At 43.0% G+C, this 27,671-nt stretch overlaps 1 protein-coding gene across 1 annotated transcript in view; it reads right to left on the bottom strand.

Moving 5' to 3' along the window:
• Positions 1–27,671, bottom strand: part of stx8 (syntaxin 8) — a 43,499-nt gene that overhangs the window by 9,972 nt on the left and 5,856 nt on the right. The window contains exons 6-7 of the mRNA XM_008278485.1: positions 27,191–27,283; positions 288–389 (exon numbers count right to left, since the gene is read on the bottom strand). Of these exons, the coding sequence (XP_008276707.1) occupies positions 288–389; positions 27,191–27,283 (195 nt within the window). The remainder of the gene's footprint in view (positions 1–287; positions 390–27,190; positions 27,284–27,671) is intronic.

Genomic DNA, 27,671 nt, shown 5'->3' with positions numbered 1-27,671 from the left:
TTAATTGGTGATTCTAAATTGTCTGTAGGTGTGAATGTGAGTGTGCTTGGTTGTTTGTCTCTAAGTGTAGCCCTGTGATAGACTGGTGACCTGTCCAGGGTGTCCCCTGCCTTCAGCCTAAGTCAGCTGGGATAGACTCCAGCCCCCATGACCCTAGTGAGGATTAAGTGGTGTATAGATAATGGATGGATGGATATAAATAAATAGATTTATTATAGTCGTCTGTGGTACCTGATGCAAGCTGCTCCTTAGTGTCTTGCAAGTAAAGAAAAATGAGGAAGGCTCACCACAAGAGGCTGACTTCGTCTCCACCAGTTTCACCCTTCGCGTCTCGTTTCGAATCCTGCCGTCCGTCTTGTCCACGAGGTGTGCGAGGTCGTCGATGATTTCTGAGAGACAAAGAAAGAGGAGAGAGGAGTTCATTTCTGCTTTGCATGAAGCTGGCATAATGTTCTTTCTTTCATGTTATTACAAAAAAAGACCACCCTGCCATGTTCTTTACTCTAAATACTAAATCGACCGGTTCTGCAGGATATGACACCAGACAAGTCAACAAATTCAAAAAGTAGAGGCTGCCAACGCACAGACATGAGTTGTGGTGCGGGGAGTGGGTTATATGAAAGCACTACTCGCCCTTTCAAATGGTTTCACTACTTCCTGAATCCATTCTGGATTTAATCAGGCCCTTATTGTTCATGAGTTTTAAAGACGTAAGCTCAAGCTTCAGGGACCGTGCCTGGGCGTCCAAAGAAAGCGAGCGTGTGCTTTGTGTATATGTGTGTGTGTGTGTGTGTGTGTGTTTGGCGCTGTGGCTGGGGCCTTTCAGTAGGAGTTCCTGACTTGAAGGTCGTCCAGATGGAAGCCTGTGTGATTTGTTAGCGCGAGCCACTGTGTTGACATGGCATCTCCAGGGGTCTGTCCCAACAACAAAAACAGACAACTGCTGAAAATCCTCCAAAATGTTGATTTGTTAAAAGTTGAGTATTAAATTGTGGTATTATTTAGAGATAATATCAACTCATGATTAAGCTCTAAGTCGGCTGACACCGACACAGGCTTAATGTGTGCTGTCTATTAAGATGGATGTAACACATCTTTTCCTGTCAGGGCAAACTACCAGCTTCTCTCATGACTCCAACTGCGCCGATGACACAGAACGATGAATAAATAGATGCGGAAATATATGAGCAATAACATTCGAAACAACATGGCTCATTACTCCTGTTATAAATCAGGAGATTTATTACGAGACGCGACTGAAATTGACCATTTCTTCTTAAACATGTGTGACTGGAGATTTGGATTTGTGGCCTGTTTTATATTTCTGTTCCAACAGTGCTGACAGGTCCTGTCCAGTAGCCTTCTAAATAGAAAAAGACAAAACAAAACAAAAAAACAAGTGGCTGGATATTAAAGAAGGCGGTGAAACAGAAACCAAGGCCAAGCTGAAGAAATGGAAACTCACAGCCTCGTATCAGGGTCTGATAAACGAAAGTTTTACAGGAACTGGAAACGAGACTCGACTAACAAACCTGAGCCGAGCGCCAAGCTAAACAGACCGTCCCGTCCAGGGAGGGAACAACATTTTATTGCTGTTATATGGTAAAATAGTATTCAGTCGGTATGATCTAAGCCTTTTGTTGGGCTCCAGAAACTGGGCCGCATGACCGAATTCCCACGAGCAGAGCGCTCAGGGTCGTCCGCAGCGATCGCAACTACGACTCGTCACCGCTCGACAGGACAGTTTGTGTTTCTGCCTGACATCGGGCAATTAAGCAAAAAATAATCCGAGGAGGGAAAGTAAAGCATGTCAGCTCGGAGCGGCCGGAATGTGAAGGGGCAAGGACAAAGGAGGCGGGAGACGTGAGATCGCCGTATGCACAGCGTCCTCGGAGACTTCCACATCATCATCTGAGCATCAGGCAACAATTTAGTAAAGGAAGAAACTTTTCCTTTACTGGCAGGGAAGGGGTGTAGACAGTGAACCATTTGTGCCGCGTGCCACTCCAACTACTCATGAAGGATGTTTTCAGTCAGCTGGTGCCAAGTGCCTTGATTCAAGCTCTGGCCCAGCAATAACATCTCAATTCATTGATGAATTCCCAGCCATACCGAAACGCAATGAGGCTAAGACGTGGCTTTTGTAACTACAGCTGCAATGAAACGCTCAATTTATTTTTCAGAATGGTTGCACTACAGGTACTGGGTTGTTTTTTTTTTCCCTTTATATGCTTGCGTAGCCCTTCAGTTCACCCCATTATCAAGTCATGTCTCTAACAATATAATTCTCAATTTCCTGTTGTTACATTTGCTCCCATGTATGACAGCTGCTGGCCCTGGCTTGGATCTGCAACATGACAAAGAAGGCCCTGTTTCAGGCAAACCTTGTTTATTTAAAATGCCATTACACTGGATAAACCCCTAAAACCACAGCGTGCAGGAGCATGGCATGTGTGCACACCATTTTTTTTCTTTTTTTTTTCCTGTTTGCCAGTTTGTTTTTTTAAGATGCATTGCTTTATGTGCATTTCTTCTCTGTTGCAAGCTTGAAATGTTATTTTACAAGCTCTGCATCCTCGATAATTTGGAAGTTAACTTGACCTTCTTATTATTCTTTGTTATTTTTAAAATCATTGCTGCGATTATTTTTATGAGTTCATGACATAGAATTATCTGAACGACTCTGCAGCTTATTAAAAACATCCATCTGAGAGACAAAGCATATTTAAATATGCATGAAGTAGTAAAATGACATTTTAAAATTTGATAAACACTGAAAATAAACAAGTCCAAATGACAAGATGACAAGATTATGTCATGAACAAACCCCTTAAGTGTTTCAGAACAATCAATCACAAACAAACAACAGCTTCAGTGTTTACTGGCTCAATACATTCTCTTTGTTACAACTGTACTGAGATTGAAGATGTGTTCAGAATGTAAATTGAAAAAAAAAAAAATAAATCTAATAAAATTAAAGTCTCCTCATGGCTCTGTCTGTCTCCATTGCTCTGTGAATATATATCACCGCAGAGAATATACAGTACATCCTAATAAGCTGATTTCTTTTGCCGTGGAAGGAGTCGAGCTCGCCCTTTCCTAATTATATCTGCTGCATGTGCAATACAAGGCCATTAGCAAGCTCTCTCTGGGACCAGGGACTTGTTACCAGAGACTTTGTTGTGCTATTTTCACAGCAAACCAAAACAACCGAGCATTAGCGAGTGGCTTTGTGAAATGTCATTGTCAGAAACAGTATATACAGAATATAAATACAGTGACTGGCAACCAAGTTTATAGCTTCATGTAGGTTCCAGAAGATGCTGTCTTCCTTTGGAAATCTTCAGAATTTTAATTGAAGGTATAATCAGGCACTCAAATCTGAAAATGGACGACAAAACCTCTTCGTTAAAGTCATATAACACCTCAGCGTTTACTCTAGCTGGTGTGTAATGCTGAATACATTTCTAAAAAACACTGTAAAGCTTCTGAAGTTTGCATGAAAGCAAGAATTTACAGCTACAGATGCAACATATTGCACAAAAAAAGCACAATTTGATCTTTGTGTAACATTTTCTAAAGCGCTGCAGAAGCCACCAAGCTACCTGTGGTCAATCCTAAACACCTGGACACAAAGAGGCAGCAAGGCCAGGTCTCTCTATTCTGATTCTCTGCTACCAACAGTACCTCTAATTGACACAGAAAACAATGCACATAAAACCTGGCCCGTCGGAGTGAAGGCATGAGAGCCCTGCAGCGCGCACACACACACCAATAGGAGACAGATGTTGCACTCGTATGACGTCGCCTATTCCCCGATGCCGCCGACTCTCTGCGTAATCTCAACGCCATTTCATCTCTGTTCCAGTGTTGTGCAGCTTTTACATAAACAGCCTCTCCCTGTGGCCACCCCGCTCTCTGGGGGCTAACTAGTTAACAGGTCTGTTTCCATCTTTGCTGTCAGCATCATCTGGAACCAAGGACAGACACCTACTATCCTCTGGATTGGCTGCTGCTGCTGGTCTGGTCTGGACTGAAGGATTATTACGTGGCCGAGGCACGAACTGGAGGAAAACACTTAACGGCCGCTGAATGGGTTTTTGAGTTAAGTCACTTATGATTTAAGTGTAAAGTGTACCATTCGTTGAGGGTGTATGCAGGCAGATGCTGCACTCCCACAATATTTCTGTGTGTTTATAGTATACCCACCCATTCAACTCATAGCTGGGCTGAAGGTGTCATGTGGAGAATAAACCATCTGGCTGCTCCACTTGCAATGCACTGTACTGCAAAATATGTCTCTGAAGTAGCTCGACATAATTCTTGTCTAGTTTTGGCACTTACTCCGGCTCTGAATTTATACTTCTGTAAGCCTATAGAGAGTCCTCAGCGCTTCTTTTGCAAGGAGGCATCAGGGGCCATGTCTACCTGAACCACCTCAGCCAGCTCCTTTGAATACAAAGGACCAGTAATTTCACTGAGTTCCTTGCGAAGGAAATTCATCTTGGCCACTTTGTATTTATGTTCTCATTCTCTCTGGTCATCACCCAAAGGTCATGACCACATGTGAGGGCTACAACATGGATCAATCAGTAAAATTACAGCATCAGCTTCAGGCTCAGCTCCCTCTTTGCTATTACTACCTGGCACAGCGTCTGTTGTTGCTCTCGCGGTGCCAGTACACCTGTTCATGTCGTGCTTCATCTCACTCTACTTGTGAACAAGATCGCAAGTATTTTGTTGAACTCCTTCAAGTGAGGCAGTGACTCACTTCCAGCAATAAGATCGCCTTGTTCCAGCAGAGGACCAGGGCCAGATTTGGAGGTGCTGACCCACACTCTCTGCCTGTTTCACATTCAGCTGCTCCACAGTGTGCACTAATGATCAGGGTCTGAACGAGGCGAGAGAAACGCATCCGTCAAAAGCAGAGATGCAATGGTGAGACGACAAAACACTCTCCACGCATTAGCTTCGCGTAGAGATTCTTGAAAGCCACAAACAGAAATGGTGACAAGGTGCTCCTTAAGCAGAACCTTATGCAGACTATAGCAGGTGGAACATTTGTAAAACAATGGCACAAGTAAGGAGAAAGTTGGCTAAATGATCGGTGGCTTATACCTACTTCATGAGTCAGACTAGGAACCCCCAAAAGGTACCCAGGAAACTTGCTCATTTATCTACTCCCGGTCTACAAAACGCATCCAGACCAGATGCCATACTGATTCTACCAGGACCCCAAACCATATAGCACAGCAGTAAATCATCACAATATAATATAAAGTCTGGTTCAAGTCAGACAGCAAAGACGAGGCTCACACGCAGCCGAATGGCGAAAAGTGTGGGAGTCAGTCTCTATTTTAATCATTAAATTCCCACTTCCCTGATCTGCCCTGAGCCTCCAAAAACGCTGACTCATCCTTAAAGAGGCAACAGCAGTGGTGACTTTGGGTTTTTTTTTTCTGTGTGCGTGCATGTGGTGGAGGTACTACCACAAACAGCGACACTCCAGGGTGGCTCCAGGATGTGCTGTATTAACTCTGCGTGTTGTTGTAGGACTCGTTCCCAGAGCGGGCACAGCGCACAGAGAGAATGCTTGTTTCCTGTCACTGATTTAAACACAATCTAGCTCAGTGGGGCTAATTCTGTGGTGCTTTTTTCAGGAGATGATTTCTCCTGAGGATATGGAGGAAAAAAATAGAGTAAAAAAGACAGATTTTTTTTCGCTCAAACCTTCTCTTGTATCTCTTGTTTTAATGCAGGGGAGGTGGGAGGGGAGGAGAAGCCTGGCCACAACTGTTACCAATTGGCCCTGGTGTGACTGACTTGTGTATGGAGGGTAGAGCTCGGCTGCCAACCAAAACACACACACATCCCTGGATGTAACTGGAACTTCACTTGGCACACGCAGAGGTACTCAGCATGATGATACAACTCAGAGCAATTATGGTATTTACAAGAAGTTGCACAGTCTTGGAAGCATTTCTTTCAACCTATTCCTTTCTTTTTTTTTCCCCCTACCCTTGCTTATTGTAAACAAACTCACCCTGGGGGTCTACGAGGAGTGAGGAACAGTTTTACCAGGTTTTAAACTTAGTGAAAAACCCAACAAATCATTTAAATGCCAAAACAAAAATAACTAAAAAATGAAGACATAAAAGAAACGCGCAAATCCGTCGATGGAAGATGAGCCTTTGTGTAGACACGGAGCTAAATAACTATTGTGTTTGGCCAGTCTGACGTGTTAGAAGTGAGAACACATAAACAAAACCACATTCTTCTCCTAACAATCATCTCGCATGCCAGTTGTTAAAAAAAGAAAAAAAAAAAAAAGTTTATTTTATTCTTAATGGGCTTTTTATGATTGTTTAAATATCCACAATGGTGATGGATAGTTAATAACTTGATTTCTGCTTTGGTGTCCAACACCAACAGTTCAAGGAAAGCCACTGTGTTTTTGTACCAAGGAGCCAACCAGTAATGTGATGCATTAAAAATGAAGAAACACTACAAAGCGTTTCACTGAAATGCAATCGGAGTGTGATGTATAGAAATGCCCTCTGAGGAAACCACGATGAAAAATGAGCCTGCAGAAAACAATGAATACCACAAGGTACATATTGGCAGTGTAATAAAAAAAAAAAAAGGACTAAAAATTGTATTTAAATCAATCCCACAGATATAGTGGATGTATAGGATCACAACAGACTTGGATATGTAAACATGGAATCCAGTCACACATTTATCCAAGCCTTATGTGAAGAACATTAACATCGTACGCCTCAAGTACATTCAGCCAACAAGTCTTCTAAACATCTACCCTCTTTTGTGACTTCTTGACCAAACGTGAGTGCTAATGGGGGTTTCTGAGGGTATCACCATACACACGATTCACCATCCAAACATCTGGCCTTCTGAAGTGCTGAGCCACATGTGTACAGATTAGTCTCACTGCTGGACATCGTCAGCCTCGCTGGCCCCGATGAATCTCCGAGTCCCTCCAAATGCACTGACAGGCTCGTCCGCTCAACGCGTTGGGGGTAAGATACCCTTTATTGCATCATGAGACATTTTCTCCCTCCGGGGGGGTAGCGGCTGGCAGAGTGATGATGAATGTCTTTGCTTTTTGCAGCCGATGCCATGTTCTGACTTGCCAGTGATCAAAATATAGGATTGTTTATTCATATGTTGGGCAACACACTCTTTCAATGAAAACTTTGCATTGGCACTATCTTTGTCAATCTTGGAATAGATGTGACTTTACTACGCCATCAGAAAAAGTTGTAGGCGAGGTGAAAGAAGAAGCCTTTCACCTCTGAATAATAATCTAGAATAGTATTAACAGTGTTACATCAGGCTTGGTAGTGATTTGAATATTACTCTGAAAGATCTCCAACAAAACAGATCCATATATACCTAAATAGACATGATGAACTTGAAAAGACTTTCACACGTAGCATGAAGTCAGACAGTCCTGATGTGCTGGATTCCATGACAATAAACGATCAAAACGTAATCTGTTGAAGGTTAAAAGGAATATAAATATACCAAAAGCTCGAACAAACCACTTTAACTGCAATTACATCCATGGCCTCTACGATCCCGGCCTTAATCCTAACCATTTGTTTGCCAATTTGAAACTGAAACCGGCTGTGTGTCCACGGACTGTTTCACCTCCCTAACCCCGCTACGTTTACCCCGAGATCCATCACCGCACATGATGGACACCAAAAAGAATGACCCACTGATGAATGACTTCTCCAAAGTTTGGAGAAGCCACACTTCAAAGAAAAGCACATAAATTGAGAGAAACCTCCACACTAGCTCAGTTTCAGCACGTACAGACCATTGGGTTTGAGAATCATGAGAATCCAGTCCACCAAAGTCCTGTAGGACCAGTACGTTGGGTTTTTCCCCCCATACACGCAAACATATGTATGCAGATACATGACATATGTTATCGTAAGATATGCTTTTGAAGGTGTACGGGCAGGCAGCCTGGGGTTCAGAAATAACCCTGGAACATGTGAGATAGAAGTTGTAGCGCTGGTTCGGGCCTCCCTTTGCGCTCCAAACGGTGTCATTTCTCTGTTGCATAGATTCCACGTGATGAAACATGAAACATTCCTTTGAGGTTCATGTTGACATCCGTGACCGGATCACATAATGTCTGCAGTTTTGTCAGCTGCACATGAATGGTGCAAATCTCTTCTGCTCAGCACGGTTGTAAAAAAGCGGTTAGCTTAGTTACCATCGCCTTTCTGTCACTTCAGAACCAGTCAGACCTCTAACATCAAAATGGCACATCTGTCCACAGAAGCACCGCACGCCACTCAGAATGGCGCTTTTTGGTTTTTGCACCATCCTAAACAACTCTGAAGACTGTGAAAATTCCAGGAGATCAGCAGTTCCAGTCGCTCAAACCAGCCTGTCTGGCACCAACAATCACGCCACAGTCAAAGTCACTGAGATCACTTTTTTTCCTCATTCTGATGTCTCCCTGGCTTGTTACGCATTTATTTTATGCATCTGCTGCACAACTGTCACAAGACTGTCTGATTGGATAATTGCAGGAATAAGCGCGTATACAGGTGTTCCTACTAAAGCGCTTCGTCACGATATTCCGTCACGTCTAGCTTGCGTTGTTGCCTAGCAGTATTGCATTATTTTTAAAGAAACTGGGAAGTTTCAGTCTGCAAAGACTGGAAATGACCAAAACAGTGCATTAAAAAAAACTAAACAAAGCTAGGTGATACCAGCTTTTGGCAGTTTGGCCATGTTTTGACCGTAATAGAATTTAGCAATTATGATCACAGGTTGTCAAAGCCATTATCAATATCCATCCATCATCTATACAGCGCTTAATCCTCATCAGGGTCATTGGTGGGCTGGAGTCTATCCCAGCTGACTCAGGGTGAAGACAGGGGACACCCTGGACAGGTCACCAGTCTATAGCAGTTAGAGACAGACAACCAAGCACACTCACATTCACACCTACAGACAATTTAGAATCACCAATTAACCTCAACATGTTTTTGGACTGTGTGGGAGGAAGCTGGAGAACCCGGAGAGATCACATGCAAACTCCACGCAGAAACTGGGGTGCGAACCGGCAACCTTCTAGCTCTGAGTCTCTGCAGCGGGTGATTAAAACCACTCAGAACATCCAGCTTGAATCATTGATACCGGGGAGATGAAGATACTCTGTGGAGCCCAAAGGACACTTAAAGACAGCAGTCACATCCTGCTGCTGTCTGGCAATCAGTAGCCGCTGCTGCACTGCCAGACTTTAAAGCATTCTGCACATTTAATCACAAAAACTGTCCATCCATCCATTATCTATACACCGCTTATTCCTCACTAGGGTCATGGTGGGCTGGAGTCTGTCCCAGCTGACTCAGGGTGAAGGCAGGGGACACCCTGGACAGGTCACCAGTCTATCACAGGGCTACACTTAGAGACAGACAACCAAGCACACTCACATTCACACCTACAGACAATTTAGAATCACCAATTAACCTCAACATGTCTCTGGACTGTGGGAGGAAGCCGGAGAACCCGGAGAGAACCCACGCTGCACGGGGAGAACATGGAAACTCCACACAGAAATATCCCGGGTGTCCTCACCAGGACGCAAACCAGCGACCTTCTTACTGCGAGGCAACGGTGCTAATCACTGAGCCACCTTGCAGCCCCGTGATCAATATAATGTTTGCAAATAAGATTAACATCAAATCTATACTGTTACATATAGCAAGTCTTAAGAGATAATAGGGAAAAAAAGGAATGAAAAGACTGAATGTAAACGTTTCTGTGTGTGACCGCCAGAATCATCAGCATCCTTCATCCTATACAGCCGGGCATCAGTGAACAGTGAACAGAGTGAAAATGAACTGAGGCTACCAGAGCATTACATACAATCAATACATAAGTGATCTGCTCTGTCATTTTAGAAATTATGAAAAAAAAAAATGCTCAAAATTCTAAAAACACTCTACAAAGACCAACAGCAATGAGGAGAAGTCTGATCGTTACCAGGCTTTCCTCCATCACCCTTCTTATGGCCAGGTGCCACCGAACAATGTGTGCGTGATGAGCATGAGGGTGCCAGCAGCAGCAGCAGCAGCTACAGCAGAAGCAGCAGCAGCAGCGTGAGGCAGGGACCACCCTGTCACTGGCACGGCACCTCCAACCCAGCCGCGCTTACACTTCATCACTACCATCACACTTCATTAGCAAGGACACGCAGGAGGGGGTGACATATTAAGAAAGTAGGAATTACTAAAAAAAATGAAACGGAACAGGTTTAATGGGATGAGATTCATTGGACACGAGGAGTGTATTCTGGAGCAGCGGTCAGTTCATCTACTGTAGCACCTTGTCCATTAAATGTTAACACTGCACAACCGTATAATTAGCACAGTGTTATCCTTTTCCAACAGCTCTTCACATTTCAGGGGTGGTTTTCTGACTTTTCTGACTGATTTTCCTGAAACAAACCAACACTCATTGTGCGTGCAGACGAACGACTGGTTGACTTGACGCTTCCCAAATCAGCTCAACGCTTCTATATTAATACGGTGACAACTTGTTTTGTTGTCAAACAGTTCTGTTGTCAGAACTGAACAAAATGTCCTGAAAAAAAAAGATTGCAATTTTGTCTCCCACTCCCCACAAAACACACTTGGCAGGGTTGGAAGTGGCATTCCCTCAAACCAAGATACCAGATGGGTTTTTTCGAAACCTTTCCTGCTAATGATACCAAACCGCACCATCTCAAGGGATGTTTCAACAACATCTCAAACGAATTTTCTAGATTGTGATGAAAGTTGTAAACACATTTTTTTGTAAAGAGACCTGAGAGATGTACTACAAAGCAGGATTTGGACTCAGCGTGGTTTCAGGACTAGTTCTTACCGAGGTACATCAAACGTTGAAAGAGAAATCTACATCCAAACAACTACACAATGGCCTACTCATTAAATTTTGTAAGTTGACAGTTTTTTTGCCAGTTGTCCATCCTGACTTTGGCTACAGCTCCTGTGTTTCTTTTATTGTGGGTTATGTTTTCTCATATTGGTTTAGTTCATTCTTTTAACGAACAATATGTGGCTCTAGACCGGTCCATGTTGGCAATTGGTCTTCTGATACCAACTCCATCCCTTTCATGCCGAGATTCTGAAACCCTGGATTGACTTTTCGTGTTGGTAACAGCTTTGTGTGACCACTTTTCCTGATTACAGTGCAGTTCCAAGACTCAGCAAAACGTGATAAGACACTGTGTAATACTTGTTTCATAGTACAGGCCTCAGGAATTTCTCACTAACTGAACAACTATGTTCTAATTGAAATGATGTGAGTCTAATAACTCAACATCCCCTGTGGTAACTGGAGCTTCCCGGCAAAACGCCGGCTGGCTGGCCGACTGACTGACTGAGGAGTTATGGAGGGACTTTGATCTTCATGCCAGACCCTGTTTCACTCATAATGCACTCACACGCATGGAGACGCATATGCTCTCATGCATAGACGCTGACACAAACACACGCGTGTACACACTCTGGTCTATGAGCACCATGCAGACGGACACACCCTGATCAGGCACGCAAATAAAGGAAGGCGTACAAACGTCTTGGATGCGTCCGACAAACACTTGGGTCCCAAACAGAGAAGAAGTCACCTTCGCAGTGGGAACTCACCGTACAGAGCTATCTCAGCCCTGATAGAGATGTTTGGACCACTTGATACATATTCTCTGTGAGGCATGAAACATCAGAGGTGTCGTTCAGCCCGGAAAATTCTCAGTTATGGTTGGATCCAGTTTGAACTTTACCTTGGATCATGATCTTCATACTTCGAAGCATCCTTTTGACAGCTTTCAATGCGGTTCTTAAGTTCGAAGTCGTTACATTTTTGACAAAGAAGTCTATCGGACATCTGAAAACACTAAAAAGAGGACAAGCAGGTCGACCAAATCTCCGAAAGCATACTTTAAATCAAATTCTGTGCTGCTGTCTTTGAACAGTCTTGAACAATAAAAACCGTCTTTAACAATTTCCCTGAGGTTTACACCGAAGGGATCAATAAAGTTTTATTCTATTCTATTCTAGGAACGCCGTCTATAACGATCATTTTTAAACCGTGTGTTAAAGAGAAGAAAGAGAACAATCTACAAAGGTGCATAATCAGGGGAACAAATGTAAGTGCACCAGGTAGAGAGAGAGGAAAGAACATTTTTCCCATCTTGGCTGTCAGTCTGCTGGCAAATCACAGTGTCCTCTAATGTCTAAACAGTAAAAAAAAAAAAAATCCCTTTTACAATTTCTCCAAGCAGACATCTGCAAAAGTTTGTTTTGTTCGAACCAAAGTAAAACAGCAGAACATTTTAATTGTCTGATAGCTGGCAAATACAGCAGCAAATCCTTCCACGTGAGAAGGTGGAACGAGCAAATGTTTGGCGTTTCTGCTCGTACAACAACTGAATTGATTAAAAGGTTATTAAAATAACTTCAAGTTTGTTGTTTCGGACTGATTGTTGCAACCCTACTCTCCTGCTACTGTGGCGTAAAATGAGCCCATAATTTACAGCCTCAGCACGAGAGGGGCAAACCTCCCTGCCCCTCGGTGCTGCTTCCATTGTTGCACAACGTGCCCACATGAGGACCATAAAGACAGTCAAAGACACAAACATATTAAGTCCTCACTGCTAAGGCCATTACATTACATTACAATCACACACGCCACAGCTTTGACTCGCTCGACCAAATGTTCTCCATTTGTTGCGCTCAATTTTCTGTACCTCGTTCTACTATTGTTTTCCATTTGGTAATTTTCATTGTGAACTTCACGACCGATCCAAAATACTTTTGCCACTGCAACACTCGTGCCAGTTACGCAAATTTGAAATCGACAAAGACAGTTGGGAACATTTGGCATGCCAGAGTGGCCTCTGAGATGAACTGCTGAAAGTCTTATTGAGTATGCGGCGGATTTAGGGTAACAGCACTCTACTCATCTAGACAAGAATGAAGGTTTGGCCAGCAGTGTGGCTGAAACAAATTCCCATCCCAACAGTCTCCCACATGATTGCGGGCAGCTGGGACTGGTGGAGGGTACTAAGCAAACAGCAAAAAAAATGACACAACAAGACCACATCCTCCACTGTGGGCTATATGCTCTAAAAAACATGGCTGGATGCACAGACAATTAGGCACAGCCAAAAACCACATGCACACACACATGCGAGTGTATTCCCATGAATCAGTGACACACGCTTACACAAGTCTCACAATCAGGATGTACCTATCAAAGCCTGACAGTGATTTGCATGTAGCAGCCCATTTAAAACATCTGCACCTACAGCTGTTGTGTAATCGCGCAGCTCCTTCAGCTGATGGAGGAGGTGCTGATCGGTGGAGGTAAAGATGAAATCTGTGCCTCTGGGGAATAAACAAATTAGTGACTCCTGTGTGAGATCCTGTGACTCCCTCATCATATGCCCTAAAATGGGATCATTCCACCACCTCAGGACATCCGTCACACAGAGAGGAAAGTGCACACAGCCTCGTGTCATTCTAGTCGGTAGGTCGAATCGCTGAGGTTCACTGAGGACTGGTGCTCTGCCACTGGCACTACTGCCCACTAGTGGGTTCATGTGTGGGCTACAGGGTGGACCTTGATTTAGTTAATTCCCTGATTTGATTTTAAAGCAAAAATAATAATAATGAGAGAGAGTAAAGAAGCAACTTTTTTAAGTTATTTTTTTGGTCTTTTTGCCTTTATTTGAGAGTGCAGTTGAGAGAGAGAGACAGGAAAGTGGGGGAGAAAAATGGGGGAAGGATCTGCAAAAAAGGGCCATGAGCAGGATTCAAACTCATGACCTCCACATCGGGACTATAGCCCCTGTACATGGGACGCCAGCTCAACCAGGTGAGCTATAGCAACGCCCCAAGAAGCAACTTTTATCATAATTTTACTAATTGTTCCAAAAAAAAAGAATATAGAAATATATATTTTCAGGAATGTACAGTATGTGCAGTGTGTGGTTTGATTTTAAAGAAATGCATATTACTCCTGGTACATCCTTGTCTGTAATCTAACTAAGGAATAGCATGCAGCTGTAAGAGAAGCCTAAATAATGCAGATATGATATTCTAACAACTTGAAACACTTTCATCCTGAGGCAGTAACTGGAGGCTGAATGAACACCCGGTACACTGACAAAACAGTTCTGACCAGGGCCGCCCAATACGCTCTTGGACCTTTTTGTGCCACCGAAACGGCTCCAAACCACCGAGGCGTGGACTTAACAAGCGCTCTGATGGTGCCCTGTGGTGACTGGCACAAGACGGTCCTTTAAGTCCTCTTAAGTTGCAATGTGACGGCAAAACAATCTGGTTCTTGTTAAAACCGCTCAGGTCTTTACACCTGCTTGTTTGTTCTGCATCCAGTAATCTGAATAAAAGGATTGTGGGTTCACTTATACCTGATAGACCCCATACCTTAACATGTGCCACTTTTTTACCAGATCATCTACAGTGACTGATATTTTGTCTGGGTCACTTTGGAACAAATAGTTCAACCAAAAAAGTCTCTTAAACCCATCTCAGTCTCATTTTTTGTACATTGCTGAAACGGTTCTTTGTGTATGTGAGTGTTAATCTTCTTTCGTCGGGGCAGTGTGTGTGTCTATGTCTGCACTATAAGAGCCCTGCTTTGTCTAAAATGTGTCACAATAGCAGCTTGGAAACAAAATGGGAGGCTGTGATTAGGCCGAGAGTAAAACAGATGATTAGATAACAGATCAAAAGTCTTTTTTTTTTTATGTTTGTTCAAGCGGCAGACCAGCGTGGTGACCATACGACATAAAACTGTTTTTTTTTAATGTTTTGTCTTGAAGAGATTTGTGGAGAGTTTGGACGGCAGATAGTGTCGGATTACACACGTGTAGGATTATTAGATAACAGATGAAATGGATGGAGAGTAAAAGGCCTTCCCCACATGAATGACTTTGTTCAAGTAAGGTGACCTATCAGAGACAGCGTGATTAAAGACTTGTAACAGTTTCTAATGGGACAGCGATGCATCACTTTGAAGGTGAAGTGATAGCTATCGCTTAAAGAGCCACTTGATGCTTGAAGTCTTGTCAAATAACTCTCCAGCGCAATAACAATACAAAGTGTGTTGTGTCTAGCGGTGCCATGTATTTTAGTACAAAACAGCAGGAAAAGAACGAAAAACATAAAGTGAACAATTTGACTTATTTATTGATTTTCCATCTCTCGTAAAGCACTTTGTTAACTAGGTTTTTGAAAGTGTTTGTACATTGTTTTTTTGCCACTTTATAAATGAGGAAAAAAATTAAATTGCATTGCTGTGATGATTGCTGTTAACTAAATTGCTATTTGTGTTTTTTTTTTTTTAAATCACTTTCTCATTTTGACTTCCATCATACTGTCCTTTCCACTGTCTTAGTCCAAGTTCTTTGTTTTGCTCCCTCATCCACCTTTCATTTGTACAGTACATTCTCTAAGACCAACCCAGTCCGTCCTCTACAGCGCCGTGTGTTATTTGGGTCCTGCACCGACGTGTCCCTCAAACCCAAGACCATCTCTGACTGGCCAGTCGCCTCGTAGCTCCTCATGCAGATTTAAATACGGCTTGTGTGCCAATCACAATCTGACAACATGTGCTGGACATGTGGTGTACGCTTTCAGCACAAACACAGTGATCTCACACTCAGACGAGGCGCTCACACTCTCAAACACACACACACACTCGTCTGTGCGCACACACGCTGAGCGCAGGCTGCTAAAGAACAGATGTATATGTGTGCACTTGCACTTGCACACACATAAACACATAAAAATGCCCAGCAGATGAAGGTGCAATCTTCCCTCTGTGGTTAAATGGGAACCACGTGCTGGCTGTGGGTTGAGGCAGACTTAGTAAAGTAAGTCCTTCCACTCATTATGTGGGATGACCCATGCTTCCCTGAGGCTGAGGAGAGCGCAAGGCAGCTCTCTGCTCGTCGGCCCTTTGAACGTAGCCTCCAAACCGGAGCGGTTAGCAATTAAATAAACAGAGGGGGAGATTTGTTCCCGCTGTCACTTGCGTTAGCCAAAAGGAACCTGCCAGGCCAAGCCTGAGTCAGTCTAAGGTACCATTAAATGGCAGGGAATCCTTCGCCCAGAGCCAAAAGCACTGGCAGCTGAAACTGTAGAGGTTCCCAACCACCAATACCACCAACACATATGGCTAATGTGCTTCCCTTGGACAATCAGCCCGCAAATGCTCTCCAGGGAAAAATTACAGCACAGTATCAACACTAGTTTGCTGTTAAATTGTACACATACCACATGCACGATGCAATTCTCTGCAAATAGCAGCCGCACTTAGCTGTGCAAACAAAACGCAGTCAAACCATGTCATCCTCGCTTTGAGCAGGTAATCCAATGAGGTACTGCTGACCCCGCCGACAACGTAATATCCGCATACGAGCCAATACTTCGCATTCTTTTAATGATTGACGTCGTTGCTCCACGTTACCAAGTGATGGCCAATGCTGAAGTTCTCTTTATCCATATTACAGCAATATTGCAGAATTTTCCACATGATTCATATGAGGACAGCAGGAACAGAACAGCAATAATGCAGCCAAGCAAAGTTACGCAAAAGGGTGCTTTCTGTGACTCCATCTGTATGGAATATAAATCAGTTTATTGCGGAGAAGCTGCATAACAAAACTCAGGCAGCTTTTCGTAGACTATATGACATAGGATGTGCATAGAGAATGAAATAAGACAAAAGGTCAAATTTCAATTGTTTAAATAAACCTCTGAATGAATTTCTGTATAGCAGACTACAGCACTGCTACAAATGATGAGAGCACATAAGTGAACAAATACTAAGTTGTGTGTCTCCAAAAAAGTGATGCCAGTGTTGGTCAACCCTGGTTGTACTGGCTTCCTTTGATCTGTGCTTAAACGCCTTCTAACATAGCCAATAAAAATATGATGTTTATAATGTCATTACTCACTACTTCAGCCAAGAGTACAGTACGGCACAGAGTGTGATAAAGACAACTATTTGCAGTCGGAGTAGCTGAATAAGACTCAACAACGTTTGCGTGGTGCCAGAATAGATGTTAAAAAAATTCAAGTAAAACATAAAAGGGGCAGACAATGAGATGAGGCTGTATCTCCATTTAGCATCCTTTAATGTGAGGCAGTGAATGAGCGTCTGGACACAGTCGTACGTCATACTTGTGTAATGGAAAAAAGAGCTGGCACTCTACAATAAAAAAAAAAAAACTAAACAAAAACAAGTAACCGCTGAGTGAATCGTAGAATATTAGGCGTAAGCAATAACGAGTTTTTGAACTTTAGCCGTTTACGACGACTGAAATCATGCATCGCGGCCTCGCCAAGTGGCTGATGTGTGGATGGTTAAAAGACCATTATAACATTTATGTAACAGAAAATAACAAATTGTAGAATCTGTGGCGAGAGAGAGAGAGCGCCTATATTTACAGCTATACCCGCTTAATGCCCACTAAGACAGCATTGAAAAGATAGATTACTCAAACCATTCAAAAGAACACTCAATAAGCGTTTGTTTCCAAGAGTTGTCTCATCTTCTGCTTTCAAGACAGCGGCGGGGAAAGAATGGTGAAATCATACTTTCTTGAGATTTTTTTCATTCCTCATTAGCGGACACGTTTTTCGGGGGATAATGCACAATTGATAGTTTGTGAAAAAGCTCGGGACTGCCAGCATGGTGGCTGTGCATGTTGCGGAGGATGGATGGGACAGGGAGTGGAGGAGAAACAACCTCACCCAGTCTCTAAACAGGCCTGTTGGTGGACATCTGGAAGGGATCCGGGTCTGCAGATGAGCTAAGCAGGAGCGACCACACCTCGCTTCTGCATCATGCTGTATTATTGGGCTTCTCCGGGTGCCTGTCTCCATCGTACGCACGACGGCTGTAATGTGTGGATGTGAGACAGACGGTGAAACGAAGAGTCGAGGAGGATTTCAGAGCTTTGCTACCAAACAGTCGCTACAAAAGGTGGATGTGAACACAGCTAGCCATGTGCTAACACCTTAGCAGACGGACACGGTCCATATTTAATTCCAGATTATTACTTTTGCATCATGTTTAATTTTAAGCTGAATTAGAAACAGGTTCGTTAAAGGAATTACAATTCAGACTTCACTACATTGGGGCTTCTGAATCTGCTTTGCAACAGCTGAGAGGAATTTCATTTTCTACTCATTTGCTGCAAACATTATGCTGCACTGAAACAATCTGATTTTTTATTTGTTCATTTTTTTTAAGACAGCAAAAATATCTGCATTGATTCTAAATTGTTTGTTGGAGGAAGGACTTGAAACCAAAGTGTTTTCTGCTAAACAGGCAACACTTGAGCTGAGCAGCCTCCAATAAGAGCTTTCTCCTTTTGGACGTTTCCAGCTAAAATCAACCCAAAGAAACATCAGCTCCCACAAACATGCCAAGTCAGGATCATTTGATCCGGAGCACTGTGGCAAGGGTGGTTCTTAATGTACTACAATATCCCTTACACTATAACGCAGAGAAACACACAGGAATGAGTCACCGCGACGCACAAAAAACCGCTAGTGTGTTATTCTCAAACACAACGATACAGACTGCATTTAAGTTTGTTCTGTACCTTCTGCATTTTAGTCCACACATCTTACTCTAATCTGTTGTCTATTATTCATGAAATACCCACGATTTACCTCAAACATCACTTTTTACTTGAGATCCCAACTGCTGCTGTGTTAATGTGGAGCTGCTGATATTATTCGAGCCATTAAATATATACAGTCGTGACTCAATAATCACTCATCACTGAATGTAAAACCTTCTTTTATGTCGGATATCAAGGCTGTCGGATTGTCAAGACGGAGGTCGAGATACAAGGAGGGCTTGATGCTTGAAGGCTCATTTGTTGTTAACATTTATTGTTTATAGTTGTTATAATAACCAGTGTATTGTTAGAACAGTACGCATCGCTGGATTTAACCCCTACTTGACCGGTGCGATTGTGTACGTTCCTGTCAATGACGGAGCGCAATCCCGGGGTGGAAGTTGCCGGAACACAGAGGCAGTATTTGGCTGCTGATGCCGGTTTAGTTAGCGGTCACACTTCTGTTTCCACCATCGCTGGCAGCGACGACCAAGATCGTTACCATCCATGTTTACGTCCGTAAACACTGAGCACGCTCACTGCGTGTGACGTCATCGTGTCCTCTTCTGCGCATGCGGGACACTTTTGGGTCGCATGAAGTTCACACAGCAGATCACATACAAGTCGCATTTAATTTGAAATGTGAACGAACTCGCAAAAAAATTGAATTTCACAAAAAAAACCAAATTGAGCATTAAGTCCTGCAGTGTGAACGTAGCCAATCTGTGGGATTGTTCAGTCAGATAATACGCCGTTATCCTCATTTGTGACATAAAATGTCACATCGGAGTCGGAATCCAAGGCTGTCGGTATGTTAAGGCTATTTTTAATGGGTTCCGTTCGTTTTCCCTAAGAACCTGTCGGATAGCAAGGTTTACTGATTGTTAAGGGTCGGATTATCAAGTCACGACTGTATATAAAATTGATGAAGACTCTTTGTTTTTGCTAATGAACATTGTCAAAGCTTTATTATTCTTCTACCTATTGCCTGTCACTTTTAATTAAGGGAACTGACCATTTCTGTTGGTGTTGATTTAAGTCTTTGCTGAACGCGCCTCACAGGATAACAGAACCTCGAGCCTTCGTCAATATTTGTTTTATTCTGACCGTGACAAGTGAGAGTGTTAAATCAGGCCTGAAAAGTCGTGGGCGGGTGTCTCCACTGTCACTCTCCTCCGCCGCAGCCACACATCGGTTCCCTTCCTGGAATATGAGCAATTCTGCCACTGGCTTTTTTAATGTGGGGCCTTTCTTGCTCACAACTGTCACCAGCACACATTTGCTCCAGATGGATGGAGATAAATCAAAGCCATGATCCTGAACAAAGACTGCAGCTTGTAAAGTGAAAACCACGAAAGAGGGAAACATCGGAGGGTGAAAAACCTCCTACGTTTACATCTTAATGTGAGTTAGAAACACTGTAAATAACATAAGAAATACGGTACTTATAGCAGTAATAGTACTTATTATTCTAGTTAATTTCACCTCTTTATCTTATACATTAACTTCCTATGCTTTCCTGGAAAACCCATTTATGCTCGTTTATGCTCTTGATCAAAATAGAAATCTTGTTTGTAAAGTGTTCCTCAATATATGGGCAACAGCAATATTTTGTGCAACTTTAACGGCTCTGATTTGCTTAATTTAGGCAACAACTTTGTCAAAAATACTTTCATATTACAATAAGTCAATGATTTTTTTGCCACTGCCTAACAAAACCTAACAGAATCATAAAAAAAACCACTTGTACAACATACAACAAGTTGCATTTCAAGACAGCCAAGAAAACCAAAGTCTAAATCTGCGCTTTCTGAATAAAAAGAGAGACTAAGCGAAACAAAAGAAGGCGTGATTGATTAAATGTCTTCAGACGTTTTTTTTTTCTTTAAGTGTCCAAAAATGTTAATTTCCTTACTGTGCCTAAACTGGATTATTCATCACTTGCCGTTGGTTGATGTGACCCAAATCCCTCACGTCATTGTTAGCCCCCCTCCTCCACAACTCTATCAGCGCGACACCAAAAGGCGTCAGACAAAGACGGATGCCGAGACGGATAAATAGAGAAATAAGGACGCGAGGACTCGTGATTGATTGTGGTCTGGTTAGGGAGGCACAGAAGTTTGGCCAGGCGGTACATCTTCATTTGGTTATCTTTTGTCTTCCCGTCATGCGCCTCCAGCTACGAAAGTCTTTTTTTGGAATCGTTATTTTAATCTTCTGAAGCAGATTTTAATCTTCGACAAGTATAAACACGAAACCATCTTGACGCATTTCAAGAGTAGTCAAAAGTCGGCGTTTTCCGATGAGAAACCAAAGACCATAATAGCCTGGGTGTCCGACGTAATCCCCCCATCATCTATATAGCTCTCAATAACTCACGGAGTCAAACATCAGTCAGCCAGTCTGGTGGTCACACAAGACGATGCTCTCTTTTTGCGGCTCATTGCAAGCTTGACATTCCTTTGATGACAACACTCTTTTGAACATCGCATTATGACTCTCCGCATTTCCATACCGTCTGGAAAACACTGCTCACTACTACCAGCCTCGCTTTCAAACGGAGCGAATCAAACAAACAATAAATCAATCCACAACTCTGACCACATTGACTTTCTGCCTAGTGCCATCATTAGCATGGTTTATTTGCTCACCCAGGCCGTTTCTGAAAGCAAAAGCGAGCTGGGGTTCTGCGTTTTCTGGGGTCGATGCTGATGTCACCGCGCTGTAGCCCCCTTCTCGTCCCACTCCGCTGTTTATTTGGAAGTCATTAGCGCTGTCCGTATCGGCCGTATACGTGCTCAGCTGATGCAGAATCAAATCAGTGGTTTCGTTATTAGAAATGAGGTTCATGTACTTTAGCAGCTGGCTCACTGATAGAGAGGACTTCCAGAATAATCAGGCCAGGAGTCAAAGCGCCTCAACAACACGGTCATTACCGAAAGGCCGCAAACTGCTGGTTTTATTAGGGGTCAATGAATGCTAGATTGCAGTAACAGCGTTTGCTTTGTACTAAGTAGACAAGAAGCTTTGAAATCACGGCCATCACGGCCCGACACGCACGCTGCCTCAGCTCGCCATAAAACAGGAAGTGGCTTGTAACTAGGCCGCACGTGCTACGATCTGGCCGAAACTCGATACGCCGGATCAGAGTCCCGCCTGGAGCGCGTTTCTGCCAAAACCCGACATGCCCGAAGGCCGACAATCGTACGGCGAGGACCCGACCGTCGCCGCTTGCAGCTTTAATTCATATTTTTTGTTTGTTTTTATTTGTCTCCTGATGTTCCTTACATGTTTGCGCTCTACCCTCTGAGGCTGTAACACCGCAAATTCCCCCACTGAGGGATTAATAGGGGCTTATCTGTTTATCAAAGACAAGAAAACAGGGGAGAGGACATGGAAACGATGTGTGTGTGATAGTTAATGTAAAAAACACATCTGCCACAAGTCTGATTTCTATTCAAAATGAAGCCTGGAAGTGACGACAGATACATGAAACAAATGGCAGTGATTCATTGAATTGTACTCTGAGGAGCAGATTTAGTTGATCTGGAAACCAATCAAAGATGCAGAGAGGCGATGGGAAGCAGAGGAACTCATGAGTCGTTCATTTGATTGATCGAGGCTGGATACACAGTGTCTGCTCACGACGAAGCACTGAGCAGACTAATACACCTGATAACTGATTTGAGCCGTTCGCAGGTGTGTCAACATCAAATGATTTTCAGTTACACCTTCTGCTTACTCGCATCGGTAAACTCGAGACGAGAGGCTTGCACGAGGTACATGGTCTGTGTCAACGCTGCAGTATTTCACCACCAGCCAAATCCAATTCAGAAAGAGCCATTAAAAATCTGACAAATGAGACAGCCTCAAACGTTCGCCGGCGCTTTTCAAAAGAAGCTAATTTAATGAGCCAGCCACTGTCTGTCACTCATGAGTATAAGACACTGACATGGGGCCGATGCGGCTGTTCCAGGCCACAGTATGAGAAATATCAACACCAATAAAGTAAAATTAATGTTGATGCTTCTCAGCGGTAAGGGAAAATACTGCGAGCCATTTTAGTTGGTATGTGTCGGGTTATTTTCAGCAACATTTAATGTGGAAATGAAACCGTGGAAATGGAAACGGTAACATCATGTAGGATTTTTTTATTTTTATTTAAAGATGACGGCGCATAATTTATTTAATTTTAACACCCAAACAATAAGGATTGATTTTTTTCTTATCCTATGAGGGGTAAGCAAAATGGAAAATGTGCAGTTTGAAATGGATGAATGTTATGTGCCATAAAGCAGAGACTGAAACTGAGATAATTGGTCTGGTTACTCATTTCTACATTTCAGTCTATTTTGACTCAGTTGGGACCGAGATGGGAGTAACTGGGGGGCTTTGGGTTCATCTTTAAACCTCTGAAAAAGGGTCATCTTCCTTGCTGACCTCAGCCGGAATTGTTTCCCGAAAAGGAAATGACTGCAACCTCCACTGCACTTCGGTCATGAGCTAGACTCGAGCAGCCGAACTACAAAGAGCTTAATCTATTTATAGGAAAACACCGCTACAGTACAGTGATCTGGGGGGAAAAGGAACCCCACAGGACGGAAAGACAGACGGACGCCAAGGTTACGCGCCAACTGTCAAGAGCAACAAGAAGTCTTGCCGTTCTCCGGCTTCATAACTTAAATCCATTTCCCTTGCCTCTCAGAAAACATTAAACTATACTCTTACGTTTTACACTGTCGAATTTGACATTTAATACCAAGCAGCACCTACAAAACTGTCTCAAGCAATAATCCAAGAAATGGAAGAACGCGGCTCGAGGAAAACGTTCCAGGATTTTACCTTGTTGAAGGCAGAAATTCGTTCATTAAGTGTTAATTCCTCATATCAACGCATAAAAACACAGTTTGCGTCAGAGTTAGTGCTGTTTTAATGAGGATACAAAAGCAAACGGTACTTGATTAACTAGCCAAGAAAGCGAGCGTGTTGGCTGGGTCTGTAGTGTGGCCGAACCTGGCAGACAAAACAGAAAAGGCGCACGATTCTCTTTAAAAACACATTAGAGTTGCATCCAATCTGCAATAAATACAACCATCGTCGCAACAACGCTGCTGCACCGTAACTTGATACGCACAGCAAGAATGGGAAAATATATTTTGTTTCTAATTGCCGTTTCATTATTTCATTACTTGCAAATCACTAAAGTATTTTCAGGAAACATATTTGAGGTACAGTTGTAACTCGATAATCCGACACTAAATGTAAAACCTTCTTTTATGTCGGATAGCAAGGCTGTCGGATTGTCAAGACGGAGGTCGAGATACAAGGAGGGCTTGATGCTTGAAGGCTCATTTGTTGTTAATATTAATTGTTTATAGTTGTTATAATAACTAGTAGGGCTGGTCCCAATAGCACTTTCTGGTCTCTGGATATTTGGGCCCAATTAATGATGAATATTCGGCGTGGTCTGGGGGGCACTTCCATCCCGGGGGAGCGCTCCGACGAGGTGGAAGTGCCCGGAACGTACAGGCAGTACTTGGCTGCTGATGCTAGTTTAGTTAGCGGTCACAGTTCTGTTTCCACCATCAGTGGAGGAGGCGGCGGGGGAGTGGCAGATACGCTCCACCGTTACCATCCATGTTTACTTCTGCAAACACTGAAGCGGCGGCGTGTGATGTTGTTGTGACCTCTTGTGCGCATGCGGGACACTTTTGGGTCGTATGAAGTTCACACAGCAGATCACATACAAGTCGCATTTAACTGGAAACGTGAACAAAGTCCCAAAAAAATCAGATTTCACTAAAAAATCCGAATTGAGCATTAAGTCCTGCAGTCTGAATGTAGCCAATCTGTCGGATTGTTCAGTCAGATAATACGCCGTTATCCTTATTTGTGACATAAAATGTCATGTCGGAGTCAGAATCCAAGGCTGTCGGTATGTTAAGGCTGTTTTTAATGGGTCACAACTGTACGTGATTGTTCAAAGCAGGTAAAACAACACTTAAGGTGCAGAGCTGAAGCATAAGATTGAGAGAAAAAACCAACAAGGACAGAGATCATACTGTTCAACTGATACTATACAGATGTCATGCTTCGAAAATATATAGCCTAACGCATAAATATTAAAAAATACACTGTTTTCGTTGTGTTGATAAGTAGAACAGTGTTTTGTAAAGGATTACAGTGTATTTGTGGTGGGGAGTCTCAAGTTAAGAGCTTTTGTTTAGTGCATTTACTTTCGTAGTGTTCTGGCAGAAGTTTTTAGTTCATCTGCGCTCTGAACTGCATTTAAACTTGTATCTTGACACAAAGAAATAAACACACAACCTTTTTTTTGTTAGTGTGGCAAATCTACCGACTCTCCTCTGTCAAAACTTGTGCGTTGCTCCAAGGAACTCTAAATCAGGCTTAGGAGAAAATGGGGACTACACCGTATGATATATTCCCATTTTCCACCTTGTCAAACACAAAAGAAAACAGATCTCTGCCATAACTCAGCCGGAGAGGATGCAGAAAAGAGAGGGAAGATGGTAAAGGGGGGAAAAAAAAGAAAAAAGATATAAAATAAAGGGCTGTTGAAAAGGCCCCACAAACAGAAGAAACACAGGAAGGTAAAGAAAGGCTGCGGAAGACCAGGCCCTGCAAATCATAACCTGGTGTCAACAGCCCCAACCTGAAGCTAAATTGTTGACAGAGATCCAGGGGAGTCTGCGAGGAGCGAGGACCCATCGGATTCTGCTCCTACGCTTCATCAACGACCTGCACGTCCCCCAGGTACGAGTTACACTCATGCACCGTGACTGACTTCCACAAGAATATTACAATATAATCTCATTAATTACCAAAGCATGTCACGAGGGGAGGGGGAAAAAACAACAGGTGGTAACGTGTGCGGGCCTCTACGAATTTGCATGCTTTAGGTTTCAACACATGGAGTCCATTAACCACAGGTAGTGTATTTTTGACCTTTACAGAAATAAAGCTCCCAGCAAATCTATCTTTAAGAGCCATGTCATGCGGGATCTAAAAATGGGAACGGCCATTGTTTCCAGCGGCAAAATAAAAATCCTGCAACTGGTGTAATTCACAGTCGCGGCTCTCCAGCTTCATGTTATTGAAAACACTGACATCAGACTGAAAAAAAAAAGCAGGACAAAAGCCAGTTGGAAGCAATGATCTGATTCAATACAGTAAGAGGAAAGCAGACTAAAACAATCATCTTTCCTTTCTTTCTCCGCAGAGCTCTGCCGCTTGCTTCCCAGCAGAAGGGAAGGTCGTACATTTCCACGCCGAGATCACTCCGTTATACAACCTCTGGACTTGTTTGGGCACAACTGCTCAGACAGGATATTACACGATAGTGCAACGCCTTCTACTCCCAACTGCAGGCTGGTCATCAAAGCAGCAGCAGACAATAACTGTACTGTAGGTGTGTGAGAGACCACTTCATACGAGTAGTTGGTTGTGAATCTTTGCTGAGGTTAATCGGGCAAAAAAAAAAAAAAAGAATACTGCAATCATTTCATTTCTTGTAGAACAGCAGATCTAACACGGCCTGCTAATTACTGAAGCCTTCAGACCGTGTATTTTTTTGTCTACATGGTCGAGAAAACTCTAAAGTTTAGCCGCTCCTGCTCAAATATCTGTGACAAATAGTCAAAGTGTCACTTACCCTCACCACTCCTTTATTATTGCTGGAGGTAAAATTATCTACTCGTCTCTCTTACTGGCTCCTGAACTGTTATTTTTCTTTTCCTGCTTTTTCAGAGAACATGAGACGCTAATGCATGTTCTGGGCTCGCTGTCAGTGTAAACATTAGAGATATAGCCCCTCTAATTAAATATAAAAAAAAAATGACAAGAACACAAGCTACATCTTCTCAGTAAGGCAAAACTCTCAGGTCTCGGCCTATTAATTGCTCCGGTCTTCCAATAGCAATGCATTAAAGTATCTGATTGTTCACCGGTTGACAGATGATCATCTTTAAATCTCGTGTCTCATGTACCGCCCCGGCTAAGCAGGAAAAACAGAGGAATGCACTCTGTTCCGTATAGACGCTATTTATGGGCTAAGTAACTGTGTTTTTGCCAGAAATAACTCAAAGACGCCATTAGTTCTGAGAAGATCTGATTCCACAACACAAAAAAAAATCTAATATATTTAAATTTCATGAACAGCCATTTCTCTGCGGGGTGTACGACAAAAATAACTACACAGCCATTACCGTGACCTAAATGTGAGGTCGGGGTTCTCTGATAATCGTGGTTTCAGGACACATATGTTCATTTGTGTGTGTATGTGTGTGTGTGCTTGGTGCTATGTAGTGGTGTTAGGGAGTATCACTGCCCAGCAGAAAAGCACATGAGGCAAGTAGTTCCATTGCCGAACAGAAGCAAGTCTGATTGCTTTCACACTGCAGCGTGTAATGCGTCTGGAATTTGTTTGACGAATATGTACAGACGCACGCTGAACTTTACCGTTCTGTTCGTCCAGCTCGTTGCCGATCTCCTGGCCCATTATCTTCTGTCGACTGATGACGGCCGCCAGCGCATCCAAGCCTGCGTCCTGGGCTGAGGCGAGAGAGGAGAGAGAAAACACACACTGGCGTAAACGCGAAGATGAGAGAATGAAGCAGAATTAGACAATCTCAGACGACCGTAAAAGAAAGAGGCTTAAGAAAAAAAAAAAATACTGCAAAACAACACAAGAATCGTGACAAATTTAGTAGTGGGGCAAGAAGGAATTAAAATAGAACAGAAATCCCCTTTGAAAAAGCCACTTGTAAGGATGGAGTAATTATAGTATATTGTGATCATTATATAATGATATTATTATTTGGCAATTAGAAAAGAAAGGCTGATAGAGTGAAGAGAAGAGAAGAGAAGAGAAGAGAAGAGAAGAGAAGAGAAGAGAAGAGAAGAGAAGAGAAGAGAAGAGAAGAGAAGAGAAGAGAAGAGA

The sequence above is a fragment of the Stegastes partitus genome, unplaced genomic scaffold (assembly GCF_000690725.1).
Source record: "Stegastes partitus isolate 25-593 unplaced genomic scaffold, Stegastes_partitus-1.0.2 Scaffold124, whole genome shotgun sequence".
Classification (NCBI taxonomy): domain Eukaryota; kingdom Metazoa; phylum Chordata; class Actinopteri; family Pomacentridae; genus Stegastes; species Stegastes partitus.
Note: the sequence above shows the minus strand (reverse complement) of the source record. Positions and strands in the feature narration are given on the sequence as shown.